At 32.8% G+C, this 21534-nt stretch overlaps 2 protein-coding genes across 2 annotated transcripts in view; both read right to left on the bottom strand.

The window, feature by feature from the left end:
- LOC139497864 (uncharacterized) overlaps window positions 1-16054 on the bottom strand; it is a 79075-nt gene extending 63021 nt beyond the window's left edge. The window contains exons 1-4 of the mRNA XM_071286104.1: window positions 15984-16054; window positions 9316-9477; window positions 6622-6661; window positions 163-276 (exon numbers count right to left, since the gene is read on the bottom strand). Coding sequence (XP_071142205.1) covers window positions 163-276; window positions 6622-6661; window positions 9316-9477; window positions 15984-16054 — 387 coding nt within the window. The remainder of the gene's footprint in view (window positions 1-162; window positions 277-6621; window positions 6662-9315; window positions 9478-15983) is intronic.
- LOC139497232 (caspase-3-like) overlaps window positions 1-18251 on the bottom strand; it is a 303768-nt gene extending 285517 nt beyond the window's left edge. Inside the window, exons 1-3 of the mRNA XM_071285363.1 lie at window positions 18127-18251; window positions 9621-9676; window positions 9316-9397 (exon numbers count right to left, since the gene is read on the bottom strand). The gene's annotated coding sequence lies outside the window, so the exon portion shown is untranslated. The remainder of the gene's footprint in view (window positions 1-9315; window positions 9398-9620; window positions 9677-18126) is intronic.
- Between the last annotated feature and the right edge of the window lie 3283 nt (window positions 18252-21534).

Genomic DNA, 21534 nt, shown 5'->3' with positions numbered 1-21534 from the left:
TAACAATGTAAAACTAGAAAACCTAACATTGAAAATTGCTAATTAATTCAAATCCCTACGTCTTGCTTTCCACAACTTTTCTTGCAGGTGAGACCAAAATCAACATGCTAGGAAAATCTAACAATTTCATTTTTTCCAAATAATGAATTTGTATTTTTTTACCTTTGAATCAACTGTGCTTGGGCGAGAGTTGCTCTCCTCTTCAGATACATGCATACCAGCTTCTTGTTTGAGACGAATTCTTTCTTCCTTACGGAGTCTGATCTTATCCTGAAGCTGAAATTATTATCATTTCCATTGTGATCTATCATGTTATTTGTAGAACAGAAACAGAATCTTTATAAATATCTCAACTTAATATGGTGGAATAACAAAGATACATTTAAATTTGTTGGCAAACAAAAATAGCAGGTAGGAAAAACTCAAATTTATAACAACTGACTAAAGCTACTGTACACTGCTTTTACAATGAAACAAATTTAAATAACGACATCAGTTATAATTAAAATGTCAATCAGCAGATTTTTGACAGGTTCTGAACCCAGACCTGTTTTTTTCTATCAGGAAAACAAAATAAAAATAGATAAATATGGATAAAGGATATTGAACTTATCATCCAACATCCAAATTAAGGGCATATCCAACAGTTTATTTCTGACGGTGAGAATTTTTTCCCTTTAAGATATTTTATTTTTCAATTGACAGAGATTCAAATTTTGCCAAAATAAATATGTGTTGTTGATTTCGTTTTTGCAAAAAATGCTGCTGAAAATTGAATATTTTTGCAATTTTGGAGTAAAAAATGTTTTTTTGTTTAAAAAAATTAATTATGATTTTTTAATCAACATTTATTTATATAATTGGGCTCAAATTGAAGCTAAATAATTTAAGATGATATGAAAAATCTAACTTTTCCATTTAAAGCATTAATTCTTACTCAAATAAAGCCGAAAACGTAATGGTGAACCCAAACAACGGCAAGAAATAAACCTTTGAAATGCACATTTTTGATTTTTTTTTAAATATTTCAACGGTGTCGATTTGGCCAAAGTAAGATATGTTATTCTTTGAAAAAAATGGAACGTCATAACGTTTTGAAAAATAATTGTCACCATACTCGTTTTTGAGTAGAATTGAAAAATATAATATTGTTTACTCAATCCCTCCCGTTAGCCTCACAAATTGCGCCAAAAATTAATACGTTTTCCGAAAATAACATTATATTCCCCCCAAAATTTTTCAAAGGCAGTGCGACGGTGTGCCAGACAAAGGTATTTACACTGTGACTTTGTTGGGTAGTTGTCTCAATAGCACTCATATCGCATCTTCTTATTGATAATGAACTGGTATCTTGACGAGATAACAATTCAGTTAGTTTTACTATTGTCAAAATTGTGAAACCCGGTGTGAATAAACAAACCGTGCAATTATAGACTATTTAAATAGTCCCTGTGGTATCTGTCATCCCTCTTTTAAAAACAAAGGTATAACACGTTAGAAATCCGTTTCTGTGTCTCGGTCTTTAGTACCAAAGCAGGGTTAATTTAAATATTATATTTCCATTTGATTTTTTTGTTCTGAATATTCATTTAGTATGCCACTTGATGTCCTTCATACATAATCATTATTTATTTTACCGTTACTTTACAATGTAGAGTTTTGCTTAAGAGCACGTGAAATTTTGCAACCAAACACTTGTCTAAAAACTCACTGACTCCATATCATTTATTCATTTTGCAGTTTCGGGCTTTTTATTCTTTATAGGCTTCTATCTATAACAAAAATCTGTATGTTGACTCTTAGTGTTTAGAATTATAGGTGTTGTTGGGTTGCTGTCGTATTAATGTATACCTTTAAATCTTTTTCAAAACAAAAGGATTGATTTGGGTATGGAAATATTCACATCTCTGGACTTCTCCCGTCCGACAGTATATCTTTGCTAAAATTGGGTGCGGCCGTTTAGCTGCTTGGATGAATAAATTTGCAGCCTTGTTTAGTGGAAATAACTAGAGGCTCTAAAGAGCCTGTGTCGCTCACCTTGGTACATTTGTATATGTGAATATTCAACAAAGGACACAGATGGATTCGTGACAAAATTGTGTTTTGGTGATGGTGATATGTTTGTAGATCTAACTTTACTGAACATTCTTGCTGCATACATATATCCCCATCTATAATGATTGGCCCAGTAGTTTCAGTTGTCAAGTGTTAGTAAAAATTTACAAATTTTATGAAAATTGTTAAAAATTGACTATCGATTCGTCTGAAATTTTCAGGGCAGATAGATCTTGACCTGATAAACAATTTTACCCCAGTCAGAATTGCTCTAAATGCTTTGGTTTTTTAGTTATAAGCCAAAAACTGCATTTTACCCCCATGTTCTATTTTTAGCCATAGCGGCCATCTTGGTAGGTTGACCGGGTCACCGGACACAATTTTTAAACTAGATACCCCAATGATGATTGTGGCCAAGTTTGGTTTAATATGGCGCAGTAGTTTCAGAGGAGAAGATTTTTGTAAAAGATAACTAAGATTTACGAAAAATGGTTAAAAATTGACTATAAAGGGCAATAACTCCTAAAGGGGTCATTTGACCATTTCGGTAATGTTGACTTATTTGTAAATCTTATTTTGCTGAACATTAATGCTGTTTACAGTTTATCTCTATCTATAATATTTTTCAAGATAATAACCAAAAACAGCAAAATTTCCTTAAAATTACCAATTCAGGGGTAGCAACCCAACAACAGGTTGTTCGATTCATCTGAAATTTTCAGGGCAGATAGATCTTGACCTGATAAACAATTTTACCCCATGTCAGAATTGCTCTAAATGCTTTGGTTTTTGAGTTAAAAGCCAAAAACTGCATTTTACCCCTATGTTCTATTTTTAGCCATGGCGGCCATCTTGGTTGGTTGACCGGGTCACCGGACACAATTTTTAAACTAGATACCCCAATGATGATTGTGGCCAAGTTTGGTTTAATTTGGCCCAGTAGTTTCAGAGGAGAAGATTTTTGTAAAAGTTAACGCAGGACGACGACGGACGACGACGACGACGGACGACGACAGACGCCGGACGCAAAGTGATGAGAAAAGCTCACTTAATCTACAATAAAATAAATGTAGTTGGAAAGTTGCTTCTCTTGAAATATTGTTTGTTGATATTTAATAAAAGTTGCAATTTTTTTAAATTCATGCAGTTAAAAAAATCAAAATAATTTAATTATCCTTTACATTATGCAACACAAAAAGTTTAATATAAAGGAAAACTTGTTTAATTACATAACAGAAACTTTAATAAAAAAAAAAAAAAAATCTCCAAAACTGTGCTATTAAAATTATATATCACAAATAAATTATCTGTTGTTGAATAACCCTTTCTAAAACCACATTGGTTTTCGTTTAAAATCATGAATTCTGTAGAGAAAAGATGTAGTGTCTCGCATAAAATTGTGGTAAAAAGTTTCCCCATACAACTCAAAATGGTAATTGGTCTTAAATTTTTGGGGTCCATCTTGCTACCTTTATTTTAATAGACAGGCTTAATGTAACCAACTAGCCAACTGTCAGGTATAATACCAGTGCGAAATATAACGTTAAATAATTTTTCGTAAAATTAAATGAATAAACTAGCTGTAGACTTGATATATTCATCTATTATACGATCATCCCCAAATGCTTTATCATTTTTCAGGTTTTAATGCCCTTTAGAATTTTGTCTTTAGAAATTCTTCTGTTTAGATCTTCATTAAGCCTATCGACATAATTCGGGTTTAGAGTTCGAATATTTGTATTGTCTTCAATTTCTGGTGCGGCCTTCACATTTTTGAAAAAATCTATTACATTTTTTGTAATTTGTTAATAGGGATGTCAGGTTGGTCTCTCTTTTTTCTACTGTTAAGAAATTTCTAATACTCCTTTGAGTTATCGGATCTCAATGTGTTTATTTTTTTTGCCATTTTGTTTCTGTATGAACAATAATTGCTTAATCTAAAGTTTTTTTGTATTGTTTCTCCGAAGATTTCATAATTTGACGATTTTCTTCAGAACTAATGTTCTTAAATTTTATTTTGAGTTTGCGATAATTTTCAAATTTTTATATCAGTGCCTTGTACTTGTATGATATGTGTCTTTATTTATTCATTATAATATGAAATGTTCATATCCAATTTGTCATCTCTAATAAGACTTTACATGTATTTACAAAATATAACACATTAGTAAAAAAAAAACACTTTCAGGAAAGAAAAAAAAAGAGCAGCTATAAAAAGTGGGACACCAAAAATGAAAAAATATATCATTCCTTTAAAAAGTATTTAATGGTAGAATTTGACATCTACTAATTGCAATACAAACAAAACATTATTTAATTTTATTGTTTACAGAAGCTCCCATTTCGCCTTACTTAATTCTTGTGTACCTGAAAATTTGTACTAAGGCAAACTGGGATTAATTTAATATATAAATTTGGACAGCTAAGGTGAAATGAGAATAAGCCTTTATAACCTAGGGGCATAAATAGTAAACAAATCTCTCACTTATAATTCATTAGACTTAATTTATATCAAAACAAAGTCTGTGTCTCCTTCATTAGAAGTCTTTGATCCTCTGATTAGTAAAAACAAGAAGATTGTTGAGATTTCAAAATTATAAACAATGTGACGTTACGCACAGTATTGGTGAACCCTACTAGTTCCGCATGTTTTCTTCCTAATTTGAGCATGTCTTTTAGAATAAATGAAAACTGGTATATGTAATGTCTAAAAGACTATAGTTTTATAGTAATATCTTTTAAATAATAAAATTATAACATAGAATTAAATCAAATAACCCTAAAGGGAAAAAAACGTCAAAAAATATGACCGTAACTTGTAACATGGAAATCAAGATTTTTTAGTAATTTGAATCAGAAAATCTTATTTTTGAACGCAAATTAGCAGGAAATGCTATGCAAAATTTTAGCACAATTCGCTTAAACGTCATCTGACGTTTTGGGCATTTTTTTCAAATATGCGAGTTAGAAGATGCATTGAAATGTTCAAAAGATGATGTAACAAGACATATGAAATAGGGGATTTGTACAACAATCGACTGTTGGTGGAAATTTGTCTATACTTTAAAAATATAATGACATCATCGAATAAAGTTATATATTAGGGTTTATACTTGAATTTGTATGATATATTCTGATTGATTGTTAGTTTCTTTTCGCCGCATTAGCACAAAAATGCTATATTGTGGCAAATTAAGATATATTGTAACTCTTATTGAAAATCAATAAGATGTTTTATAACAATTACATTTTCTACTTCAATGCAGTAAATAACTAAACTTAAAGACTACATGTATTTTCCTATTTTGGATTTATTATTTTTATTTTTAACTTTTTTGTCTATTATATATAAGGTCTAAAAGTATTGACAAACATTAAAAGTCTTTTATTTCAAATGCTGGAAATATAGTAAATTTTGTTACAAGATCTGGTTAATCATATAAACTCTCAAGTGATATCAGTACACTCTATTTTATCAGTACTATAAACTGATGAATACATGAAATTGTCTATTTTCATTTCAATTATAGGTTTTATTTTATCAAACTATTTTACTGAAGTAATCAAAATGTAATCGAAAGTAATCGATGATAACATCATAATTTTTGCTGTAATCGATTAAATTACGATTACATGTAATCGAAAATATGGTCGATTACAGATTACTGTCCATTACTTGAAAAAATGTAATCAATTACAATCGATTACGATTACAGATTACGATTACCCCATCCCTGGTTGGAACCAAAACTCCCAAAAATCAATCCCAACCTTCCTTTTGTGGTCATTAACCTTGTGTTTAAATTTCATTGATTTCTATTTACTTATACTAAAGTTATAGTGCGAAAACCAAGAAAATGTTCATTTGGGCCCTTTTTAGCCCCTAATTCCTAAAATGTTGGGACCAAAACTCCCAAAATCAATCCCAACCTTCCTTTTGTGGTCATAACCCTTGTGTTAAAATTTCATAGATTTCTATTTACTTTTACTAAAGTAAGAGTGCGAAAACTAAAAGTATCTGGACGACGACGACTACGACGTGATACCAATATACGACCAAAAAATTATCAATTTTTGCGGTTGTATAAAAACTACCTTGACCAAAAACTTTCACTGGAAGTGGGACAAACGGACGGACGAACGGACGGACGAAAAACGTAATGCCCTAGGTTGGGCATAAAAACTGCTAGCAAGCTACAACTCAACATTATCAAGCTGTTCATCAAATATAAAATCATTCTCTTCCATAGAAGTCAAGAAAAAGAAATTTTCATTTTAAAATAAGTGTTGTATAATTTCAAACTATTGGTAAAAAGGAAGTGGATGTACGGCAGAGGAAAACTGCTTACAGAGTGTATTGTTTAAACTCACCACCTCCCACACTAAAAGTGAACACAATACCACAACACCCTGAAAGATTAACAAGGCAGTCTTTATGGATTCATTTTTTTTTGTAATCTTAAAAAACATATGTTATACGATACATACTAATTAGATAAATACTGATGACTGTACCTCTGAGGTCAGCCTATTTTATAAGTAGGGTTGTGTCGTCATCTCAAGTACCTGTGAAAAATAACTATAAATCATATTTGCTTGTTTAAGCCTGTTATATGTAAAATATATGTATCATTTATAAATACTTCATTGGTACTTTTTTTTATAATTAACTGTTATGAATGTTCCTTATAAACATAGAAATGTTTGTGTGTTATCTCCCTGTTTCTTATAAAAAAAAATTGTAAGGGTTCCGCGGAACCCAGTGTCTCGCCTATTTTTGCTGCAAATCGCAGGCTCAACAATAATGAGGAAAAAAATCAATAAAAATATTCCTCTTGTTACTATTTTATGATTGTAAGAAAATCTAAGTCCATTTAAAAGTAAATTACAGAAAAAACGGTGTAATCTTTTTACAAACTTTACTTCTGGATACAATCTTATGATCATAAATAAGCTTCTGTCCAAGTTTGGTACAAACCCAGGATAGTTTAAGAAAGTTATTAAAATTTTAAAAACTTTAACCACAGAGTGAATGTAATGGTTCCCCGCAGAAAAACTAAGTCCATTTAAAAGTAAAATATGGAAAAAATGGATTTATTTATTTACAAAATTTACTTCTGGATACTATCTTATGATCATAAACAAGCTTCTGTCCAAGTTTAGTACAAACCAAGGATAGTTTAAGAAAGTTATTAAAATTCTAAAAACTTTAACCACAGAGTGGATGTAATGTTTCCCGGCAGAAAAAACTAAGTCCATTTGTAAGTAAAATACGGAAAAAATGGAATTTTATTTTTACAAAATTTATTTCTGGATATTATCTTATAATCATAAACAAGCTTCTGTCAAAGTTTGGTAGAAATCCAGTATAGTTTAAGAAAGTTATTAAAATTTCAAAAACTTTAACCACAGAGTGAATATTTGTTGACGCCGCCGACGCCGACGGAATGTAGGATCGCTTAGTCTCGCTTTTTTGACAAAAGTCGAAGGCTCGACAAAAATCATTGTTTGTAGGTTATCTCCCTGTATAAACATATCAATGTTTGTGTGTTATCTCCCTGTATAAACATATCAATGTTTGTGGGTTATCTCCCTGTTTCTTATAAAAATATCAATGTTTGTGTGTTATCTCCCTGTATAAGTATATCAATGTTTGTGTGTTATCTCCCTGTATAAGTATATCAATGTTTGAGTGTTATCTCCTGTTTCTTATAAACATATCAATATTTGTGTTATCTCCGTTTCTTATTAACATATCATTGTTTGTGGGTTATCTCCCTGTATAAACATATCAATGTTTGTGGGTTATCTCCCTGTTTCCTATAAACATAACAATGCTTGTGTGTTATCTCCCTGTATAAACATATCAATGTTTGAGTGTTATCTCCTGTTTCTTATAAACATATCAAAGTTTGTGTGTTATCTCTCTGTTTCTTATAAACATATCATTGTTTGTGGGTTATCTCCCTGTTTATCAATGTTTGAGTGTTATCTCCCTGTTTAAACATATCAATGTTTGAGTGTTATCTCCTGTTTCTTATAAACATATCAATGTTTGTGGGTTATCTCCCTGTTTCTTATAAACATGTCAATGTTTGTGGGTTATCTCCCTGTATAAACATATCAATGTTTGTGTGTTTTCTCCCTGTTTCTTATAAACATATCAATGTGTGTGTGTTATCTCCCTGTATAAACATATCAATGTTTGTGGGTTATCTCCCTGTATAAACATATCAATATTTGTTGGTTATCTCCCCGTTTCAGTAAAATAAACTGACAGGGGTAAATTCAGTAAAAAAATCTCCCATTGACTTTAATGCTAATCTATGTATGGAATTAAATGTATACCTGATTTACCTTTAGAAATTGGAAACTTTCATATAACATTCATGAAAGTACAAATGTAGCCCTATCTTTTGCATTAATAAAAACATAGGGTCATGCGGCATTTTTGGGCATTCACATGGCCTTGTTTACAAACAATGTAGATTCGCACTGAATTCCTATACTGACCCCCATTACCATGATTACTTTTCAACCCTGTAGTAAAAACATTTAGTTCATTCAGCATTTATTTTATTTTTTTTCAACTCTAGTTTTGATCCATCTGCCAAAAAATATTTATTACAAACATTATCTACCAATCAGAAGAGCATATGACTTCAGTGTTATACAGAAAGCTCTCCCCTAAATGGGAGGTTCCTGATGACGTATATTTATTTACTGAATTTACCCCTACAATAAAGGTACAGATAGTGGACAAAAATAAGTTCCCAATAAAAACATGTCCTATCATTTCAACTAAAATCAATATTTTTCAAAAAAAAATATTACTTTATGAGTGATTTTTATAAAATAAACACCATAAGATGTAGTAATAGTTTTTTTGTTTATCTGGCCATGATTTTGTGAGGGTCGTTCTCATTTTGTGATAGGTGAAACACAAATGCAAATTTTAATGATTTTAATTTGGTTAGAATACATAGCAAAGTTTTCCACAAATAATTTCTTTGTGTTCACCTCATCAGAAAATGAAAATGAGCCTGAATAATATCATTGCCATAAATATAATTCCTAAATTTTATGGCCCGCTTCATTAAAATGTAGACCTTGTCATATCATATGAGGTTATTTTTGATTTGTTGACTATATATTGACCTGTATACATCACCATACTTGCTTTGTTGGATTGCTGTCTCATTGACATATATCTCGCTTAGTAATATGATCCTATATAGTTCACATATAATGTACACTTACCTATAATAACTTGACTGGACAAGGATCACATTGACTGCATGAACAAGGATCACATTGACTGCATGGACAAGGATCACATTGACTGCATGGACAAGGATCACATTGACTGCATGGACAAGGATCACATTGACTGGACAAGGATCACATTGACTGGACAAGGATCTACAAAATACAAATAATAGATGTTCAAACTAAAGACAAGGCTTAAAAAGAAACACTAACAAACAACAGTACACAAAACACAAAATAAAATAAATAACTTAACGATTCAATACAATTTGACTGTAATATTTACTTACCTTTACTAAGTATTAAATCGACTGTACTTGAATCAAATAAAAACGAACAGTAGATCTTTAAACTGAAAATACAAAATAGCTCAATTACAGTTTCAGATGAATATCGGTTAAACCATTTCTGAATATATTATGTATATACTTTTTTAGCTTGTAACAAGTATCTTGTCATGAATGAAACATGTGAAAGAGATATAACCTTCCATATATACATAGTACCATACAAAGCTCGGTGTAGGAGTTTTTTAGCATTGCAGGCTGTCTAATGCCAATAATGAAATATTTTTATTATTATTATTTAAGATTACTGTTTTAAATTGATTTATTTGTGTTTGGTGTAAAGTAAAATACAAGTAGTTAGCTATATATACAAATGTAGCTTGGTATAAGTAAAACAATGAAGACTTTTAATGAATTAAATGAAAGATAACTATCTTTAACAGTTTGTGATGAGTTTGATAGCCATTTGGATTCTTCTGCCCTACTTAATTAGCAAGTCTAATAGACAGATGACTTAGTTTTTGACAGAGGCTGATTTAGAGGGTTTTACAGGGCTTTTTGTTGAGAAAATTTGGTTGATTATTTAGAGAATCACTGAAGCATGACTGGAGCTGGCCCCATCTTAGTCAGTCAGTACCCCCCCCCCCCCCCCACATATATGAAAAATTCGGGATCCACCACTTTTTGATCATGACAATATTTATTATCAATTCTGTCCAAATAATTCACAAAAGAAAACCTGTTTACGTTTTTAGAATGTCACTATTTTATTTTAAACAATAAAAAAACAAATTGTCTTTATTTAATAAAAATACACTATCAAAAGGACGATTACAATAAAGCACAAAACCTTTGATGCCTACGTAGAGAAGAAGAAGAAGAACGAGAATGGGAGCGAACGTGAATTTGGGCGAACGGACCCAGATTGGAACCAAGACAACATGGAGGCTTGTATACGGGATACAGGATATTTGCCATTTTAATTTTAGGAATACAGGATATTTGTCCTAAAAGTAAATGGGATATGGGATATTGATGCATTTATAAGGATATTGAATTTTTAACATGAAAAAAAAATAAGTTGAATTTAAAAGTTAAGTACAGAAATATTTACATCTCACTTGATAAAACTGCCCCAAAAAGTTTAATATTAAAGGTCATTTTAGTGCTTTGATGATTTTAATTGAGTTAATGGTCGTTTTATTTAAAAGTCATCCAAAACCAAGCGAAAAGTATTGATTGATTTTCGATATTTATATGTTCATGTGTACTGATAATTTTAAAAGTATTTATTTTGCTTTCCATACTTCGTTCCTTATTGTTAATTTTCCTTTTTTGGATGGTGATGTTCCTTTGGCACTATCTTAGTGTTTGTATATCATTACACCTCCGCTATGCCCGTGTCTGTTGTAACGTTTTGGATTTTAATGAACGAAATCTATGTATTACTGGTAAATAATATTAAGTCAGGGATTTAGTTACCACAAATCACTTAAAATCTTTACTAAATTCTAGATTTGGTTTTGAAGTTTGGTTCTACCTGTAAAACCAGGTGATCCGCAGGGCGCAGCTTTATACGAACGCAGAGGTCGATCCCTGAACAGTTGGGGCAGGTATGGACAAAACATTTAAGCGTGATTCAGCTCTGAATTTGGATTGTGATCAAATTTTTGACATTATATGGGTTTTTTACACAAAACAAATGTCAAGATTTTACAAATCAATTAAAGATTTCTTCTTCAAACTTATTTAAATCTAAAATTAAATAGTTGACACAGCATAGGTTTCTGACACAGAATGAATGTGGTCTAATGAACTTTAATTTTTTTTTGCCTTTGAGCCACTATGCTGTTGAATATTAATCCTGTCAAAAAAATATTTGAAGAAATTTTCTTTTTATTTATGAAATCTGAAATGAGAACAAGTATGGACACAACTTTTAAGTTTGATACAGCTATAAATGTGGATTGTGATTAAATAGTTGACACAACATAGGTTTATGTCACATTATGAAATTGGTTTAAGAAATGAAAATTAGAATTTAAAGTTTTTAAATTTAATATTAAACTATTATGGTTCAATATCCAAAATGTAAATAGTCATGTCTGGCAAATGTCCAACATACATTATCTAAAAACATTTTAGATAAGATAAGGAAAAAAAGCTTCATCAGCAACATTTTATATTGGCAAATTTCCAATGAAGTTATTTACATAAAGTTATTGGCAAATAAAAATAGAAAATGACATCATAGTCATGTCTGGCAAATTTCCAACATATATTATCAACTACTATTCTATACAAAGAAAGATAACTCCAATTGAAAATTAATTGCTATGTGCAATTAGATATTTCTTGCTATTGTGCAATACTGTGCAATTGAAAATTTCTTGCTATTGCACAATACTTGATATGGAATCCTGATTTGGACCAACTTGAAAACTGGGCCCATAATCAAAAATCAAAGTACATGTTAAGATAAAGCATATCAAATAAGCCCAAGAATTTAATTTTTGTTAAAATCAAACTTAATTTAATTTTGGACCCTTTGGACCTTAATGTAGACCAATTTGAAAACTGGACCAAAAATTAAGAATCTACATACAAAGTTAGATTTGGCATATCAAAGAACCCGTTTATTCAATTTTTGATGAAATCAAACAAAGTTTAATTTTGGACCCCCATTTGGACCAACTTGAAAACTAGGCCAATAATTAAAAATCTAAGTACATTTTTAAATTCAGCATATCAAAGAACCCCAAGGATTCAATTTTTGTTAAAATCAAACTAAGTTTAATTTTGGACCCTTTGGACCTTAATGTAAACCAATTTGAAAATGGGACCAAAAACTAAGAATCTACATACATAGTTAGATTCGGCATATCAAATTAAAGAACCCCAATTATTCAATTTTTTATGAAATCACACAAAGTTCAATTTTGGACCCTTTGGGCCCCTTATTCCTAAACTGTTGGGACCGAAACTCCCAAAATCAAACCCAACCTTCCTTTTATGGTCATAAACCTTGTGTTTAAATTTCATAGATTTCTATTCACTTATACTTAAGTTATGGTGCAAAAAACAAAAATAATGCTTATTTGGGCCCCTTTTTGGCCCCTAATTCATAAACTGTTGTGACCTCAACTCCAAAAATCAATCCCAACCTTCCTTTTGTGGTCATAAACCTTGTGTTTAAATTTCATTGATTTCTATTTACTTATACTAAAGTTATTGTGCGAAAACCAAGAATAATGCTTATTTGGGCCCTTTTTTGGCCCTTAATTCCTAAACTGTTAGAACCAAAACTCCCAAAATCAATCCCAACCATCCATTTGTGGTCATAAACCTTGTGTCAAAATTTCATAGATTTCTATTCATTTAAACTAAAGTTAAAACTAAAGTGCGAAAACCAAGAAAATGCTTATTTTGGGTCCTTTTTGGCCCCTAATTCTAAAAAGTTGGGACCGAAACTCCCAAAATCAATCTCAACCTTCATTTTGTGGTCATAAACCTTGTGTTAAAATTTCATTGATTTCTATTCACTTTTACTTAAGTTAGAGTGCGAAAACTAAAAGTATTCGGACGACGACGCAAGACGACGACGCCAACGTGATAGCAATATACGACAAAAAACTTAAAATTTTTGCGGTCGTATAAAAATTTATTTCAAACGGGATAGCACATCCTCATTTTTACGGAGATGTTGTTTTAATACCGTGCCATTGGATGTTGGATGTGTAATGATTGATAATTTAGTCTCAGATGCATTACTTTTTATTAGTTGTAATTGGCTTTGAACTAGCTGTCAGTAACTGCAAGTACTCTCAGATCTGTACTTAGTGTCTTTTTGTTGATGGGATGTACAAGTTCTCGGTCACGTCCACTCTCTGTTTTTAATAGATGTATTTCTATTTGTATCCATCTGATGAGTTAAGCCTTTTTCAACTGATTTGTATAGTTTGTTCTTATGTTGCACCACTGTCCCAGGTTAAGGGGAGGTTTGGGATCCCGCTAACATGTTTAACCTCGCCACATTCTGTATGTATGTGCCTGTCCAAAGTCAGGAGCCTGTATTTCAGTGGTTGTCGTTTGTTGCTGTGTTACATATTTGTTTTTGTTCATTTTTTTTATACATAAATTAGGCCGTTAGTTTTCTCGTTTGAATTGTTCTACATTTGTCATTTCAGATCTTTTTATAGCTAACTATGAGGTATGGGCTTTGCTCATTGATGAAGGTCGTACGGTGACCTATAGTTGTTAATTTTAATCTGTGTCGCGTGGTCTCTTGTGACGAGTTGTCTCATTGGCAATCATACCACATCTTTTTTTATATTATTTGCTCATATGCATTGATAATTTTCTTGAAATAATCAGAGATTTTTGTTAGATGTATCCATCTGATGAGTTAAGCCTTATTGTTGTCAATGTTTTCATTTGTCTTGATGCTTTATATGATTACAGGATATTTTATAGTGTTTTACCTCTTATTTTTTACGTGGCGTGGCGAGGATCTTCAGAGATCTCTATGTTTTACAGATTGTTCTGATGTGCAACGGCTGTTTTGCCAGACAAGCAGGGCCGAGGGACATCAGAGCACGTTTCATATCAAAAAGTAGATATTTCGCTGTATAAACTATGTTAATAACGAATAATTACTAAATAATCAATGTAAATTAATATATTTTCTTTCTATTACTGGTGTTGTGAGGAAGGAAATTAAAAAAAAGTAACAAAAATATTGGGATCTATGTAATTCATAAAGTTCAAGATCACAGAGTCAAATGTTGTGTTATTTCTTTGCAAAACAAGGGCTGTGCAAATTTTGCCTGCTGTAATAATATTGCAACAGTTAAGTGTAATGTAGGTACATTAGCAGAAAGCTTTCTTGTGTTAAATTTTGAGTTTATATTGAACTTGCATGCTAAATATCCACTTTTTGATATGGACGTGCTCTGACATCCCACAGTCTCAGCTTGTCTGGCAAAACAGCCGTTGGATGTCAGAGCAATCTTGGACAAGAGACAGGGTTGCGTCCTTCTGTTCTTTCCAACATAGGTTAACGTGTAGGATGAAGTTTCTTATCAATGAAGAAGAATGCTATCAAAATTATATTTTACAGTCATATGCATCACGGTTTTAAAAAAAGTCTGAAATTAGACCCCTTACACTAAATTTATCTTTAACAGGTTGGGGACAACCCGCCAAATGGGGAGCTATTCCCCAAATGAGTAACAATCCCTCATTTGAGTAATCATTTCATAGTGTTAAAAACAATATTTTCTAAAAATGGGTCTTTTTAGTTAAAATGGCACACATTTATAGAAAATGGAAGAACTTCTTCAAAAGAATTATATTTTTATTATGGATTTTAAAAAAGTTAGAAACCTTGAGAATAGTTACATTTTTTAAGTTTTTATAGGCTTGTATCTTCTCAGTAAATCAAGATAGGGATAATCATCTTTTGGAAAATTGGCTGCATTTTTCATGAATATGTGCCATTTTAAGAAAAAAGACTCAATTGAGAAAATTTAGATTTTTAGCACGACCAAATGATTACTCAAATGAGGGATTGTTACTCATTTGGGGAACAGTTCCCCATTTGGTGGGTTGTGCCCAACCTGTTTAACATCACATTTAAAAGAGTTTGTTATACAAGGCTCTAGGATGGAACACTTCTTCTTTTGGACACATACATTGTATATTCATATTTAACACTAGAAGTATGCACTAAATTTCCTTTAACACAGTTTGTTTTCCCAGAGTCAAAATTGTTGACTTTGTGATGATGAGGAAAAAAATGGGCTTGGGAATGAATTTATAATAATTTTTTGGGATATTTCAAAATAGTTTTAGGGATATGGGATATTTGTAAAAAATAATTATCGGGATAATAGGGGTAAACATTATAGGGATACGGGATATTGAGATAAAAACTTAATGGGCTATGGAATATTGATATCCCCCCCTTCCCCCCCTCAACATAGGATCAACTTTATCAAAATGTACGTCCGTCTTATATCTTAATTGAATCTCTGTGTTCTCACAATACCTTGGTATATCTTTGAGTAGGTTTTACCAAAATCGTATGTTTTACCCTTTCTTTAGGAAACATATTTTTGTCAGGGGCGCGAAACGGGTGCGTATAATATACAACTCGTTTCAGGAGTTGTTTCTCCGGAAAATCTTAAGTCAGATGAGTTTTTTTTTCGCGGAACCAATTAATTCAGTTTTGAATCCGGTTCCTTACCTGGAAGAAGAAAAGGTTGCAGTCAGGGCCGTAACTACATTGAGGCAAATGAGGCAAATGCCTCATGTTAGAAATTAAAAAAAAAAATGAATCAAAAGATTGTCTTAATATCAAATTGTTCTCACGGAAAGTGTCTAGCAAGAAGCAAGTTCTCTTCACTCTCTGGTGTCGCCCCTGCATGTTTTTCGTGATCCATGTTTCTATTTTACTTTTAGTTTTCAAAGTTGATTGTCTATTGTTTGTACTTCTGTGTCCCGGGTTTGTCTTTTGTTCATTTAAGGTCCTACTTTATAACTGTAGTCTGAGTGTTGATTTTCATTTGTAAACGTGTGGTTTTGCAATGTTACATGCCCACCGATGTCCAGAGAGTGGAGAGAGGATATTTTAAGGAATAGACGATGCTACAAGACACAGACAAAATGGTCGTTTCTGAATGGAGAATTGAACTTGATATCAAAGAATACAAAACTGGCTTTTCAGTTGTAGATAAAACTAGATAGCTGACAAGGTTTAAATTAAAGTAAGGTCACCAATTTCCCGATATCAAATAATTTGAAGACAAAAAACAGTAATGTATTGCAATATGAAGGGTTAAACTTGCATTAAGTCATGTCCAGACCCTTCAACAGAAAATAAAGGAATATGGAGTAAATGTGCACGAAACCTAATCACACACAAAGTCAATGCATAGAAAAAAATACTAAAGTTGCTGGAGCGTTCTTCAACAATAAAAGAATCATTAATACCGAGTTGGTCCCTAGTGTAGACTTAAGCAGTACTAGTACTTAAAGTATAATACTGCACTGTCACTAAATTTAAATCTAGTCATAAAAAAAACCAAAGTCTAAGCACAATACAAGATGATAACAGACAGACAGATCCGGTATTAATGATTATGAGAATTAAGATTTTTGCTTTATCCTTCATATCGGTCTTTTAATGTTGTCCATAAAACGTAAAAGTCTTAAATTGTAATGAATCTATGTTTCTGCTTTGAGACCAGAATTTTGCGGAGAAAAAATAGCTAAAAATTAATTACGTTTCAATGTCGGAAAGTGTCCGGGAAACGCTCAGAATGCACAATTTTGCGTTATTTTCCTTAGAGCTTCTGGAGGGCCTTGAGCGGCCCCCAGACCCCTCGCCAAATTTTTTTAGACTCGCTTCGCTCGGCGAATATATATATATATATTGCCTCACTATTAGAAGAGGCTAGTCAGGCCCTTGCAGTGGCGGACCCAGGCCCGAGGAGAGGTCTAGAGCGTACAATCTCTCTCCTTTTGATCGAAAAAAAAATATATCATGCTACTCACGATTTATATGATGTTTAGGGTTACCATGGTTACATGCAAAGGAAATAAATCAATAATCTGTGTCTAGTTCACCTGACTGGATCAGTTTTAAATGTTATAGTCAATGATACCTGTGCGTGTACAACCAATAAGGACGTTTATATACTTACTTCTTTGTTAGATGGACCTTTAAATAGCTTTATCTTTGTTAGCTTCCTATGAAAGAATACTTATAGCTATTACAATTTAAATCATTTTACGGGACGGTAACCAAAGACGATTGAAAAACCTGTTAGACTAGTTTATAAATAACTTTCTTTAAACGAATAAATATGTCACGGCAATTTACACCAAAAGATTGTATTAAGATTAGTCCATCTTTTCTATTTGGTTTACTATTAATTGAGTTAAATAACTTTAAGTTAGTAAAATAATTACTTGAAACGTCGTCCTACTGGCAAATTAGTCTTGGCAATAGTCTTTGATACTATTACATATTTATTTTTGCATACCAAGGAAACAGTTATGGGGCCAGTACAAGGAAGTATTCCCTTACGACCAGATTTAAACAGGGTCGGACCAGTCATTTTAAAAAAGGGGGGTCCCAACCCAGGACAAAGGGGGGACAAAAGGGGGGGGGGGGTCCAACTATATGTCCCCATTCAAATGCATTGATCGTATTTTTTATAATTTCCGAATGAGGTCCCCAAAGGTAAGGCCTATTTGTGTAACATATGATACCTTTCACCAGTGGCGGATCCAGGACTTTCAAAAATGGAAGGGGGACCCGACAGTTAAAAGCCTGAGAAATGCACATAAAACCCAATGATCGGCCATAAGGTGCCTCCTTGGTACGCCCCATTTTCATTAATCAGTACAATCAGAGCCTATGATATTTTCTAAAAAAATATTAAATCGTGTAACACACAAATATAGATTATAAGATACTTAAATTATTATCAGAAATAACTTAAATTACCTTTAAAAAACAATTGTCCACTTGGTTAAAATGAATTTCCACTTTCGTTTCATATGTAAACACACATACATAACGACTGTCGCAAAGACATTTTTACATACGGGTATCTAGAATGTAATACAATACCATTCAATACAATACAATATACAAATATTTATTTGAACCAATTAAAAATGCCGTTAAGTGATTATAATTGAACATGCACCAGATAATATTTAATATTACAATATTTCATTCATAAAAGAAAGGGAGATTGTATATTTTAGCAGAGACATATTTCATTATCACTGAACTAGTATATATATATATTTGTTTAGGGGCCAGCTGAAGGACGCCTCCGGGTGCGGGAATTTCTCGCTGCCTTGAAGACCTGTTGGTGACCTTCTGCTGTCGTCTGTTCTATGGTCGGGTTGTTGTCTCTTTGACAAATATCCCATTTCCATTCTCAATTTTAATTTTACATGCATGTGTATATGATCTGTCTCTGATTTTAGTAAGTCCAAGGCTATTAATTTCAAAAAGGGGGGTCTCCGGTAACCGATGAAAAAACATGCATTTTGACAATTTATTGCACATGATGCTGAGTCATAACTACAAACATCTCAAGGGTTGACACTGTTGACTGGGGCATGGAAATATGGTCATCTGGACTCCTCCCGTTCCGGCAGAAACTTTAACCCTTGATGAAGGGAGGTGTCCGTTTGACAGGGTGGGGATGTATAAATACCCTGCCACATCCGGTCAGAATCGATGCTTCGTGTAGAGAAAGTAGGTTGGCCCTCTGCACGTGAAATAACACTTCGTAACAAATTCGTAAGGGGTTCAAGTTTCCCGTCCTTCATTCCGACCGGTCTACCTATTTGGGACTGATGGTTTCTCGTTCCTCGTTCTGAATATGTTTTAAATATTTGCCACTGGACGTTTTAAGCAACAACTAATTGATAAATCATAACTGAAAATTATTAACATATTTCCAAAAATATCTTTTACCGTTTTGCATCTTAGCTCTTAAACTTGTTTGTAAGATGCACATATTTATTCGTTTAAAACTTAGTTTTATAGGGTTTTCAGTCGTCTTTGGTTCACGTGCAAAAAAATTGTGACTGTGGAATAATTTCAGTAAAAAAAAAGGGTGGGGGTAGGGGACCGAATAGAGTGAAAAATAAAAAGACAGGACAGAGATTACACTTAAAAAATGCGGGACAAAATTTTTCATCTTAGCCTTCCTCTCACCCCCCTTAGAATTAAAATGGTAGCTCCCTTACAACAATTATTACAGAACGTATCTCCAATGCCAAACATACCGTAGGTCATAAATGACGTCACAACCGTATATATATATATATATATATATATCACAGTAGCATGGGTTCGAATCCCGGCGAGGGAAGAACCAACAATTTGCGAAAGCAAATTTACAGATCTAACATTGTTGGGTTGATGTTTAGACGATATATATATATATATATAGTTTGAATTTTACAACACACATTGTAAAAGATAATATGTCGTCAAACTTTTATTTGCTTCTATTCTATGGAAAGGGAATGATCGCATATTTGATCTGCAGCTTGATAAAGTTGAGTTGGAGGGTGGAGGCAATTTTTACATACAGCCACTTCTTCGACGACGATAGTTTAAAATTTTACAACACCCATTGTACAAGGAAAATTTGGATACACGGGGGAGAGAGGTCCTACGTACTATGAAATAACAGGGGTCCCTCCATTGCTGCCAAAACAACGTACACGGAACTTCACACAAGCGGATCTTAACGGTTCGAGCTGCAGTTTGAGTTAAAATTGGAGTTATGCTTCGTGTTCAAGATAGATATCGAGATAAAGTTCGAGTTTATTAATAAGTTCAAGTTTCGTTTTTTACACTTCGATTTAAGCTCCCGGAGTTAGAGTCGCATTTCAAGTTGAAAGTTAAACTTCGAGTTATGATTTGAGGTATTTAATTTGAGTTCGTCCTTCAATAAATTTTAATTGCGCGTCCAGAACTTTAAAAAAAACTGTAATACTGCTTCCATTTTTAAAACAGCAATGTCCAATGAATTTAAGTAAGAATTCGAGTTGGTTTTCTTGTTAAACACTTGTTTGTGGCACAAACAATTTTTTATTGAAACAGTATTAAAATGAATATTAAAATATCCAAGACTCAATACTCAAAACGGGAAAAGATGGCAAAAAATAATGATTCCAGTATAAATGGTTCATAATCTCTCTTCGTCCCTTTTTACCTTTTTGAACTAGTTAAGCCTCTCGTATCTAAATCAATGTACCTTGTCAAAGTAGTGTCTCTTCGTCCCTCTTTACCTTTAAGAACTAGTAAAGCCACACGTATCTCAATCAAAGTACCTCGTCAGAGTAGTTTCTTTTCGTCCCTTTTTTTTTTTTTATCTTTAAGAACTAGTTAAGCCGCGTGTATCTCAATCAAAGTACCCCGTCAGAGTAGCCTCTCTTCGTCCCTATTTTATCTTTAAGAACTAGTTAAGCCGCACGTATCTCAATCAAAGTACCCCGCCAAAGTAGTCTCTCTTCGTCCCTTTTTTACCTTTAAGAACTAGTTAAGCCGTATTACCTCAATCTCAGTACCCCGTCAGAGTAGCCTCTCTTCGTCCTTTTTTTTTTATCTTTAAGAACTAGTTAAGCCGCGTGTATCTCACTCAAAGTACCCCGTCAAAGTATTCTCTCTTCGTCCCTTTTTCACCTTTAAGAACTAGTTAAGCCGTATTACCTCAATCTCAGTACCCCGTCAGAGTAGCCTCTCTTCGTCCCTTTTTTACCTTTAAGAACTAGTTAAGCCGTATTACCTCAATCTCAGTACCCCGTCAGAGTAGCCTCTCTTCGTTCCTTTTTTACCTTTAAGAACTAGTTAAGCCGCATGTATTTCAATCAAAGTACCCCGTCGGAGTAGCCTCTCTTCGTCCCTTTTTTTACCTTTAAGAACGAGTTAAGCCGCACGTATCTCAATCAAAGTACCCCGTCAAAGTATCCTCTCTTCGTCCCTCTTTACCTTTAAGAACTAGTTATGCCGCATGTATCTCAATAAAAAAATACCTCGTCAAAGTAGCCTCTCTTCGTCCCTTTTTTACCTTTAAGAACTAGCTAAGCCGCACGTATCTCAATCAAAGTACCTCGTCTCAGTAGCCTCTCTTCATCCCTTTTTTACCTTTAAGAACTAGGTAAGCCGCATGCATCTCAATCAAAGTACCCCGTCAGAGTATTCTCTCTTCGTACCTTTTTACCTTTTAGAACTAGTTTGCCGCGTGTATCTCAATCAAAGTACCTCGCCAAAGTAGCCTCTCTTCGTTCCTTTTTTACCTTTAAGAACTAGTTAAGCCGCATGTATTTCAATCAAAGTACCCCGTCGGAGTAGCCTCTTTTCGTCCCTTTTTTTACCTTA

The sequence above is a fragment of the Mytilus edulis genome, chromosome 12, assembly GCF_963676685.1.
Source record: "Mytilus edulis chromosome 12, xbMytEdul2.2, whole genome shotgun sequence".
Taxonomy (NCBI): Eukaryota; Metazoa; Mollusca; class Bivalvia; order Mytilida; family Mytilidae; genus Mytilus; species Mytilus edulis.
The sequence above is the reverse complement of the archived record's forward strand: the minus strand, read 5'-3'. Positions and strand labels throughout refer to the sequence as shown.